Source organism: Odontesthes bonariensis, chromosome 12 (assembly GCF_027942865.1).
Source record: "Odontesthes bonariensis isolate fOdoBon6 chromosome 12, fOdoBon6.hap1, whole genome shotgun sequence".
NCBI lineage: Eukaryota > Metazoa > Chordata > Actinopteri > Atheriniformes > Atherinopsidae > Odontesthes > Odontesthes bonariensis.
Window position 1 is genome coordinate 16,169,955 of NC_134517.1, and position 11,058 is coordinate 16,181,012.

Below are 11,058 nucleotides of genomic sequence, written 5' to 3' on the forward strand. Positions count from 1 at the left end.
TTTGCTGTGGATTGACTGATCGTTTAATCCCTTTTCAATTAAATGTCGGAAATATGTTTTTAAAAGTAAAAAATGTTTTGTAGTGGCACCTTCAAATTGCTTTATTGACATCTTGTCCAAAGACAACTTTATTTGATATTACAGAGGCGGTAGAAGCTGTTTGCTTCTTCGATGATAAGTTACGATTAAAAATGATTGTTTTGTGTTTCAAGCTGCAGTCCCAAAGTTATAACAAATCCAAGAACACTACAAAATACACCTAAAAAAAAGAAGCTGAAATCAATAAGGTTGTCACAATATCAAGTTTTTCACCAAACTACTATTGTATCCAAAGCAGTTTCCAAAAGGAATTGAGATATCTATCGTGAATAAAAATAACAACAGTAACTGTATCAGTCAAATTCCTCTTTGTTTATTGTGTGAGTGCAGATAGGTGGGGATGGAGTCTATTAATGCAACTGCACAACAGTGTCAAGGTGGGTAGGTTACGCTTAATGGAAAACCAAAAAGCCAACCAGATGAGCCAAACATCTTCCATATTTACACTTTCGACTGAACATTATTCAAAATGTCAAAATAATTTATTATGAAAGCAAGATCAGCTTTTCACTTGTTGATTATCAGTTGTCTGCCATGCTCCTAACGCCCCAGATATTAAGACAAGTCTCACAAAGATTAAATTAGAGCTCTTGAATAATATTTTGTGGTTGGGTGAGAGAAAAAAGGTTTGCTTAACCAAGGCATTTCATTTGGAGTCCTTAAAAAAAAAAAAAAAAAAAAAGGGTTGACTAACTGAGACCGAATCTCTTGGTGGAATGGAAACAGTCCCATCTGCGTTTTTTATCTGGTATTGATCTTTTTTGATATACGTGTTTCTGTTTTAGCTGATCTGATCCCATATTCATGTTCTTGCTCTGAGGTCTCTGATAATTGGTTGCTGCTGCTCATCAACACTGTATAGACAAACCTCGTTTCTATGATACTAATAAAGATTGTGTTCCGTTTTGTGAACAAGTGGTAGTGTTGTGTTTGACAGTCGAAGAGGGAAAGAAAGAGGTTTTTAAAACATTTTGTAAAGTACGAAAAAACAACAACATAGAACTTAAGCATATAAATACTCAAATGAGACCGTGCACAAAATGTACAAGAAGAAAAAAGGAAAAACTTGATCACAACCCCTTGTAAAGTTCTCAATATTGAATCAAACTGTATCAATACAATTAATGAAACAGTTGTTTCATATGTGGGCGGAGATTTTCCGCGTGTTTTTGTTTAAAGTGTTGGTTGGATAAATCCTGAGGTATTTTGAATGTTTTTTCTTTCATTTCACTTGATGTTATTCGAACAAACGCCGGTAGCTGTTAGCAGGTAGCTGCTCTGTTTCTCTCACTGTCCCGTCGTGCTTTGCTCTGTCGTGACGTCAGGTCAGCTGACCGCTGCTGTAGCAAGGAGAAGATGTCGTTGACGAAGTGCTTGAGGATGGAGGCTGTTTTTTCCGTCGCGTTTGTCCTCTGCTTGCTTGTCAGAACCGGTAAGAGAATGCTAACGTTGGAGAGCAGTTATTCACCTTTTGTACCGCTTGTTTTTGGTTTAATCACAGGGCGACAGCGTCGTGCTTGAGCTGAATATGCCAATGACAGGTCCCAAATAAATCCAGGAACACCGTTAGCGTTTCCGTGTAGTTTACTCTGTCAAGTCTCGTTATGCCGCAAGAATATGGATTGGGATGTGTAAAATAATCTGTCTACAGTCCAGGTGCTTTGAATAATGAATCAGCTTGGATGTTAGCAACCTAGTTAACTGCGGCCAAAGATCGTAACGTTAGCTCGTCGCTATCAGATTCAGCGCATTAGCAATTTTGACGCTAGCAACGAGGAGACGTATGTGTATTTTGTATGTGTTGCGGAGAATGAAACGTATTTCAGTGGGATTTATAAGGAGAGTACTTCGTAGTGGCTTGTTACTAATTAGTCAGCTTTGTCATGTGACAGGCCTCTGACTTGTAGTTCCTCTTCAACATCCATCATCTGCTTTCTGTCACGAGTGTATGACCCCTGTCGAGAAAAAAAAAACGTGCTCCGTGTTTTATTCAGCTTTAGCATACTTGAGTGTGCTTGCAAGTCAGCCTAATCCTTATGATACTTTAAGTGTGATAATGATTAGTTAGAACTTGAAGCGACTATTTTCGAACAACTAGTTCGGTGCTAGATGTAATTTCGACGTATTAAAGTTTCAGAAAAGCCTAATTTGAAGTGTATTTACTGTACTTCTGTGAGCTATAGGGGAACAACTTAAAGTATACTTGGCACACGTACGTAGATGGCTGTGTTTGTACTCATTTAGCAGAGTTTACATACTTTGTTTTTCAAAGAACACTGAACTTTTATTGCAAAAGTGCCACTAACATTAAGGCAATATGTCTTTTATCATCTTATTCTATTGATAGTATGTTCAATGACGCATGCACGTTTCTATTACTGACAATTTGTATTTGATAGTAACTGAGGAACATACTTTCTTGCTTTGTAGGTTTAAATGCAAGTATAAGATGTGCATTTAAAATGGTGCTCAAATGTAATTTGAAGAATACAAAAGCTACATAATAGGATGTTGAAATAATCATATTAGAAAATATCCTTTTAGTGCACTTTTATAGTGAAAATTCTGAGAATACAATATTAGAATATACAAAATTCTATTTAAAAAAATCTTTGATTATTCCCTGCATGTTTAACTCAAAGCAAGTGTACGATATCATAATGATTTTTACGTGTGTGAAAAGGGTAATTACGAAAAATAGATACACAGGGCACTTTTTTTTGTTCCTACATTGGCAATATACTTTTTAAAATGTCAATCTATTGGAAATACAATCGCGTATAGTTATGATCCACTCGGGCTTCCATCCATCCAAGGCGCTGTGACGTCCCTGCTTATTTAATGTCATTCAAATTTCACACATGGTGACGTCACTCGGAAGGACTTCGGAAAAGACTTCCGGCTTTAATTTGATGTTGCAACAGTCCGAACTTGAGGAAGGGTTAGGATTTGATAAATCGTTTAACGTGTAAACCCCTCTTCATTAGGGGCTCAGATGTAATTGGCCTGTTGACTTGAAAGCTGTTTCATTGACAGATGTGGTCCGTCCCTTTATTTCCTTATCTGGGACTCATTATGGAAAAAGAAATGGCCCCCCCCTTTTTTTTTTCTTTTCTTTCCCCGTGCTTGAGAGCACCTATTTGAGTGTCTGAAGGCACCACCAACTTAAAAGCTTAATTTTGTTTTGGGTCACATTTATTGGAAAGTGTATCATTCAGTGACCCCCCCCACCTCAGATTTACAGGGATAAGCAAATTAGCCGTGCCACCTTGCCGAGTTTTCCAGTTAATTTTCTCGCTATCTCTGACAGGTCTCTGAAGAATGGAAGTAGGGCTTTACCAATGAGAGTGGGTGTTCTTCAGTCACAAGATGTGATAGGCCAATTATACTTAAAGCTTGCGTATGTCGTTATCGTAGAGCTGAGAGCCCCTCAGGGACTTTTCTTTTCTTTTTTTTTTTCTCCCAAAGGAACATCTGAGGACAAATCTGGTGACTTTTAGGTTGAAATGATGGAAATTCTGACTGTGACCTCCATCTGCACTCTTACTGGAATGTCATGCACTGCTGTGTCTGAAATATTCGTGCCTCTATTCACATTTCTCTTTAAAATCCAAACTCGCAGTTGTTTCATACTACCATCAGAGTTTGGTAACACTTGTCATGACACTTTTTTTTGTTTTTTTGTTACTGTATACGATCGTGGATACATTTCTCATTTGAGAAACTGTGCAGTCAAAGTCATTGCAAGTTATAGCTCGTAGGGATTTCAAACCCAGTGAACATTATTGAGGATGCTTTTTAACATATTAAGTAAACATTTAGCATAGCTTCCAAACACACTTTTTGTCTGAGGTTGTGAAAATGTTGGTTTTCCTCTTATATGAAGGGGAGTTTTGCTTGGATTCACAGTCCTCTCACTTGTCCCGCAGGTGTCCATGGCGACAGCTTGACAGTGCTGCAGGCCCCTGAGTTTGTGTCCTTCCAGAAAGGCAACTGGCCTGTATCAGGAGAGAAGATTCCTGACCTGGTGGCTCTAACCATGGGCTTCTCTGTCCCGGAGGTGCTTTGCTTTTATTTATTTAAAAATTTTTTTTTTTTTATGATAATGCTCCAAAATGTTTACGACGCTTTTTGTTTATAGAAGCAGTTTAAAACTGTGGTTATGCTAGCCTAATATTTGCATTGTATTTCTTTTACTTGCACAGGATCTGTCCTGGCCAGGCCTGCAGGCTGGTCCGTTATTTCAGCGGCCCCGGGCTAATGTGCTAGTAGTGGTGAGAGGAGTCGACAGCCTCTCCTTTCCTCAGAGTGTGTCCTCCTACCCCCTGGAGAACGTGAGTCACACAACTTTGTACATCTTGAATAGTTGAAAAATGACAATGTGAATGCGTTTGCTGACTTTGTCTCTGGGTTACTTTCTTTCCTCAAGCCGGTCCCCTTCACCCTGGATAGTGTTGCAGAGACGGTACACTCCTTGTTTTCCGAGTACACCCCTGTAGTGCTGCAGCTGGCCCCCAGTGAGGAGGTACGAACATTCTGCTAACACAGGGCAGAGAACAGCGAGCATCTGTGACAGCACTGTAAAGACACTTCCCCTGTTACATTGTTGACCTGTTGTTGTGTCTCTCAGCGGCTCTATATGCTTGGCAAGGCCAATGCTGTGTTTGAGGACCTACCGGTCACCTTGCAGCAAATCCGCGCTCGTCTGTCCCAGGACGGCTCAGTGCTGACTTCTCTTCCCCTCAACTCCCTCAGCAGAAATTCCGAGGTTAGTTACTAACAGCAGAGCACCGAGGTTTGGCTTTAACTGGTGGTTCAGATGTTTCTAAAGAAAAACCGCGATTGGACTTTAATGCTACGTAACCAAAATCCCTCTTTATCTTTTCTTTTGAATTATTTTTCTTTTTTCTTTCACAGGCTGATTTGCTTTTCCTGTCTGAGGTCCAAGTACTGCATGATATCACAGCTCTGGTAAGCTGCCACAGCTAGTTTGACGCCATTTTTTTCTTTTTTTTTTTCTTCCTCCTGACGAAGAAAGTAATATACCAGGTTTGACTTAAAAGTCCATGTCATCTTCCCCTTCTCCTACAGCTGCAGAGGCACAGACATTTGGCTAAGGACTACTCCCCCGACCTTTACTCCTTAGAGCTGTCTGGCTTGGAGGAGCTGAGTCGAATTTATGGCAAAGACTCTCCTCAGTATCGCGATGCCACAACCATTCTTGCTTCTGTCCTTCAGAAGGTAAGCAGGACATCAGAAGGTGTGACACAGCTCCAGAACCTTGAATTTAACCTCATCTTTAATGATGATCATGTTTTTCTTTTTTTTTTTCTTATTGTAGTTTGGAGAGGATTTGTACCGTCTCTATGGCAACAGGGCTGTGGTGGAGGTTGTTACAGTGAAGACCTTTGAAGCTCCTTTGACGAGGAAGTCCCGCTCCATCCTGGAATCGAAACAGATTGTAAGTCTAGTACAGTTTTAGTTTTGTGCCAACAGAAAAATTCTCCCACCAGAAGATTTAAAAAGGTGTCCAGCCATCTGTATCGGCAAAGGGTCATCTGAATGCGCCTGAGTCATGTGGGAATTGTCACCGTGGTGCTTGTCCGCAGTATTTTTGTGGCAGCTATACGACTATGTCGGACCGAGTGTATCACTTCAACATGGCTGAAGTCTGAAGTCTTTTGCTCGTATTTCAATATTTCCAACTCCTCCCATCTGCCGTCATTCCTTTTAGGGGACATGTATGAAAACGGTTTGGCTTTAAAAAAGTAAAAATCGAATTATTCTGATGTTTATATCAACTATGCTCTTCACCGTTGCTCAACTAAACCCTCGCAAGTATAACAGCGACTGTTTGTGTGCAAAATTGACATTTTCAGCTCCATTTATGCAGCCACTGTGCAGTTGGCACACTTATGAACGTTATGATAGGACATTCCCTATTAAAACTGTGACTGTTGAGACTGTTATGTCATCCCTCACCTTATGTACCGTTCGGTCTCATGCGACTGAATATTATTGCGTACGCACCGCTGCTTCCTGGTTCTGTTTCGCTGCCATTTCTTGAATGAAGGGTGATGAACACGAGAGGAGGATGAACCAATGACGGAATGTTGTAGGTTAACAGATTGGCAGTCGTCAGTGTTGCACATCTCACGTGAAAGAAGCTTAAGATGCCATTAGATGCTTTTAACCCCCCATGCTACTGCTTATAGCGACTTGAATTTGATGACATCGCAGATGTATGTTTCTTCTTTTGTTATGTTTAGACTGCAGAATAATTTCGGTGGTCAGTCTCTTGTTTTGAATATTGCAAATCTTTTTTTTTTTTCCAGAGTAACCCGGGCAGCCCTTTCAACCTGGCCTACAAGTACAACTTTGAATACGCCGTGATCTTCAACATCGTGCTGTGGCTGATGATCGTTCTGGTCCTCGCCGTCATCGTCATAGCCTACAACCTGTGGAACATGGACCCCGGATATGACAGCATCATTTATAGGATGACCAATCAGAAGATCCGGATGGACTGAAGTCCCGACCATCAACACTCCCTTAGAGCCCTTTCAGTGAATGTTTGTGTTTTGTGTAAGGTGTTGTGTAGTAAAAACAAACGGAGAAGAAAAAAAATGTGAGTTTGAGGGGAGGAAGAGCCAATACTGAATCGCCTCTGTGTTTACAACATCGACACGGTAACGGACAAAAATATCTTGGCATTACAGTGTTAGTCCTTAAAGGAGACATATTATGCTGAATTTTTAATTTTTTTTTTCACGAGCTGACAGTTTACTGAGGTCTTAATGAAATGTCTGTGACATCTCCAGGCAGCTCCTCATAGATCCATTAATTTACATTTCTATTTAAGGGGATTATTTTAAGGCCAAGGGGTGACCCACTTGACTTCAATCTTCCCCTCTCTTCCTCAGGATCTGATACAGTAAATAGACAGAGGGCTCAGAGCACACGACCTACTTGAATAACCCTCCCCTGCAGTTTGGCTCTTAACAGCTGGTAGTCTTCTGATCCCTCCTCTAGGCACAGTCTCGTCGTGAGTCATGTGTTCAAACGCAGACCGCAGAACGTAACGGCTGCTGGCTGGTTAACGGTGCCGTTCAAATCTTGTTTTGTAACTTCGCCGGACTTCCATGTAGCTCCATTCCTCTTGAGTTTGGTTTTTAGCGGCCAACAACAATAACTGTTGCTTACATGGGCAATATTTCAACAATGTTTTTTTTGGGTTTTTTTGTAACCATCGTTACTGCTGCTGAACTGCTGATACATTCAGGGTCAAATTGGAATTTCTAACTTTCCGACTAATGAAAAGATCAAAGAAGATCAAAGCATTTAGAAGAGCTAAAGTACTAGTAGAGTGGTATTAGCTCATTATGTTTTTTTCTTAAGTTAACTACCTAGTTATAAGATTTTATGTTAAAAGCGAAGCGAGGTACAGCGAATGCAGCATCAACTGAAGTTGACGCTAAGTGGAGATGGAGGAGGTTGGATAACCTTGTAGAGAGACAGAAGTTTCCACTGCATATATATGGGAAAGCAGTTTTAACTTCGGTGCCAGGGTTTGAACGTATGCTCTCGAGTACAGAAAAGTGACCAATCCATAATATGTCTCCTTCAAGCTTGACTACAGCAATATCATCCACATCTAAAGTACGCAATGAACAATATTCAGACTTCCTCCCTTCAATTTCACAGCACGCATCATTCCCTACAACTTCAACTCCTCACTAACTGTTTCATCTTTTTCCCCCTGTTGATTGCAACTGTATTTTTTATTGTAAAAAAACAAAACAATGTTATGAAAGAATGTGATCCGCCTGGGTTCATAGTTGTGCTTGTTTTGCTGTGTGAGAACCGTTTTAAGTTAAATTAAATCTATGTGTATATATTGAATATGCAAATGTAAGAGAAACTGCTGTATTCGTATTGTGAGACGATATGTCCAGGTAGGTCTATTCCAAGTGATAGATGTTTGTTGGGATAAATTGTTAAAAAAAAAAAAAAGGTTTACCATAATCTTTGTTGTTAAGATTGATGGAGGACAAATGAAGCTCAGTAAAAAATTGAATAAATGCTTAACAATAAATTATTACATGAATGATCTTGTGTGCTCACTCTGGTAGACTACAATGTAAAAAGTTATTTTAGGAGTACGGTTTTGATAGATGTAAAAAATTGCACGTACCTGTTAAGCAAATGATTGAGGAAGTTATTTAATTCCAGTGGAATCCAAGCTTATAAGTCTATAAGTATGGAACTGAAAGCTACTGTTAAAAGATGAAACAATAGGCAATTGTAATAGATCAATCCCAATCGATTGCTAATTTAATGCTTTTTTTTGTCTGTTAAATAATAAGAAATAAATATTTAAATTAAACTTTTAAGAAAGTGACTCCTCCAGTGTGTCAAGTATAAAAAAATAGTGGCAAATTTAAACACATTCACCTTTATTTCTTAGCAAAGTATTTAAATCTTAACCGGTGACTATAGGGAAGTAAACGTGAAAATGAACGACCCTTTTCAGAAGTGTTGACAAAATTGTGTTACAGGTTACATGATTAGAAACCTGTCTTAAAGTTATCACGTCACATTCCACCTGGGGCGCGGCTCATCGCTATCCTCTTATGTTTTCTTCTTCATTCCGTCACGTGTGTGTGTGTTTTGTATTGTGTAACCGCTCGCCCAATAAGAATACAGATACCGGCTCTAAGTCCCGCCTCTGATGTTTTGCACGGTGTCATGCGCTTTTGTAACGTCCCGGTATTAAAGCACGAAGACTGGGAAAGCGGTATCAAGTGAGACAAACGAGATTGTCAAATCCGAACACTGAGACAGGACAAGATAATGGTGTGACTGCTAATAAAAGGTAAGAATGTTTGTTATTTGTATTCATTTTTGTATTGAACGTGACACGTAACCGTGCAGAGACAGCGTTGTTTGTACACATCGTTCTCTCCGCACGTCTGTTGTGTGAACCGAAACCACAAATACAGAGTAATTACATTTCCTTAACTTCTGTTCTATACTGTATATTATTATAGATTTTGCTCTTTGGTAGTCTTGCTGCATCACCCATTTTACTTTTGTATGTATCATTATCTATTAGTCAACATATTGTTACATAGAGTACTTAGAATTAGTCCCAGCTATACATATTCAACGTTAATGTAGCAATAATTGACGTCCAGTGAATCTCTACAGTTACTTATTGACTACTAGCGATAGTAGGTATAAGAAGTCCTTAAAACTATGGTCATGCAGGTGTTTTTTCCTACCTATTCAGCGAGCAATAGTTCTTATGACAGCAAGAAAACAAAGCTGAGTTATCAGCGCTGCTAAATATATGAAGAAAATCTATTGGTTTTGTACTTCCTCACAATGCAGCCACTTATTGTTTCACATTACAGCTGGCGCCTACGTGGTCAGGAGGATCCAGGCTTCCATTGCTGAGGGAGAGAAACTGGAAAAGCCCATCCTAACAGCATGTGGCGCTAAAGGTAAGACTGATTACAAATTCCAATAGATAGTCCTCATGGAGTGAAGGATTCTCGTCAGATATCATGTCATAATATTTTGCTTACTGTTAAGTCTTCAGAGATTGTGAGACCTTTGTTACTGCTCTCCTGGTCACCATGTAACATGTCAGTGAATTTATGATTTTATGACTTTATTCCAATGCCATCATATACTGATCCAACAAACATGTCGCACTTTTTGTACGTTTACCTGCTCTTATATCATTGTTCTTAATTTATCTGACCATTACATCATGAAGCATGTCCATGAGATTAGGGGTATTAGAGGTAAAGACAGAAACTACTGGGTTTTTGGTGGAGTGTTAATCTGGATCTGTCATATCTAACTTGGGTTTGCCTTGCAGCTGAAATGAAGTCGCTCGGATCCACCTCTGCTGCTGCACTGACTCCGGAACCCAATGGAGATGTTGGTGGAGCAGCAGCCACGGTGACGTCCTCAGAGACAGCTGTGCAGAAATGTGGCTCCTGACGCTAAAGATCTGGCTGGACACTGGGACTGTGGTCAACTTGATGGCAAAATAAAATTGGTTCAATGTGTATATTTGAAGCACGTGAAAATGATTTCATTGAGAATGAAGTGGTTGATTTATCTGTTTTATTTTGGCAAAACAAAACTATCATTGCGGCATATTTCAGCATCCAAATTGTAATCAGTTGCCAGTGTACAGCTCAGGATGACACACAAGATGGCCTTTTTCTCATCGTAAGTGCAACTAATAACAAATGACAACGATGATGACAGTTTTTCACTTTTCTGGCGAGCTACCCTGCACCGAACAGGACTGTGGTCTGGCACATCTGAATGTAATGAAAACTGAGTGTGAATGGTTGGTCAAAAACGCTCCGTGTGAGAAAGGCCTCAATTTATGTACTGCAGTGTTTGAAGGCTGACTCATCAACCTCTCCACCCAGGGGCTGAGCGGGCCTGATGTTTCTGTTGTTGCATAAATGAATAAATCAATTTAATAAATGAAATCTGTTTGTGTGGCATTACTTGCATCTCTTCGTGTCAGGTAGGGTAGTAAAGGTGCTATTAGATCATATAATTATTGTAATGTAATTGAATATAACAAAGCGATTTAGGTAAATATTTTCTTAATCAAAGAAGGTTGCAGCTGCAAGAAAAGATATTTCAAATCAAATCCTATGTAATAATAAGGATTATTATTACATAGTGTTGCTTCGTCATAAATTGTGTTAAACTTTTACCTGTTAAATACTTTGGAAAATGGTGTCTTCCGTATCTTCCGTATCTTGCAACTTGTGGGTAGGTTTTTTTTTTCCATGACGTTATAGGTTGCTCCCATCACGCACATCCCGAGTCTCCGGACACTTAAAGGAAGACATGCACTGCTACACATGTAAATTGTGGACTTGGGCTTTAGTGGCGTTTCCGAGCAGCTTTTTGATTTGA

At 39.6% G+C, this 11,058-nt stretch overlaps 1 protein-coding gene and 1 long non-coding RNA gene across 2 annotated transcripts; both read left to right on the forward strand.

The window, feature by feature from the left end:
• The first annotated feature begins 1,421 nt into the window (after window positions 1-1,421).
• atp6ap2 (ATPase H+ transporting accessory protein 2) lies at window positions 1,422-8,206 on the forward strand. The gene is made up of 9 exons (XM_075479292.1): window positions 1,422-1,531; window positions 4,029-4,159; window positions 4,305-4,433; window positions 4,529-4,624; window positions 4,730-4,867; window positions 5,017-5,070; window positions 5,191-5,340; window positions 5,441-5,560; window positions 6,435-8,206. The coding sequence occupies exons 1-9, from the start codon at window positions 1,456-1,458 to the stop codon at window positions 6,627-6,629; spliced, it is 1,089 nt and encodes a 362-aa protein (XP_075335407.1). The 5' UTR covers window positions 1,422-1,455; the 3' UTR covers window positions 6,630-8,206.
• A 631-nt stretch (window positions 8,207-8,837) lies between these two features.
• LOC142396120 (uncharacterized) lies at window positions 8,838-10,619 on the forward strand. Its single transcript, XR_012772512.1, has 3 exons — window positions 8,838-8,974; window positions 9,516-9,605; window positions 9,989-10,619. It is a non-coding gene; the product is annotated as an uncharacterized LOC142396120 (long non-coding RNA).
• Window positions 10,620-11,058: the final 439 nt, after the last annotated feature.

What these genes read in the sequence shown, in the direction of transcription:
- atp6ap2 (XM_075479292.1), top strand. Translation starts at nt 1,456, where the DNA reads ATGTCGTTGACGAAGTGCTTGAGGATGGAGGCTGTTTTTTCCGTCGCG. An exon ending in TTGCTTCTGTCCTTCAGAAG is followed by an intron (nt 5,341 to 5,440) that starts GTAAGCAGGACA and finishes TTCTTATTGTAG; the next exon opens with TTTGGAGAGGATTTGTACCG. An exon ending in TCCTGGAATCGAAACAGATT is followed by an intron (nt 5,561 to 6,434) that starts GTAAGTCTAGTA and finishes TTTTTTTTCCAG; the next exon opens with AGTAACCCGGGCAGCCCTTT.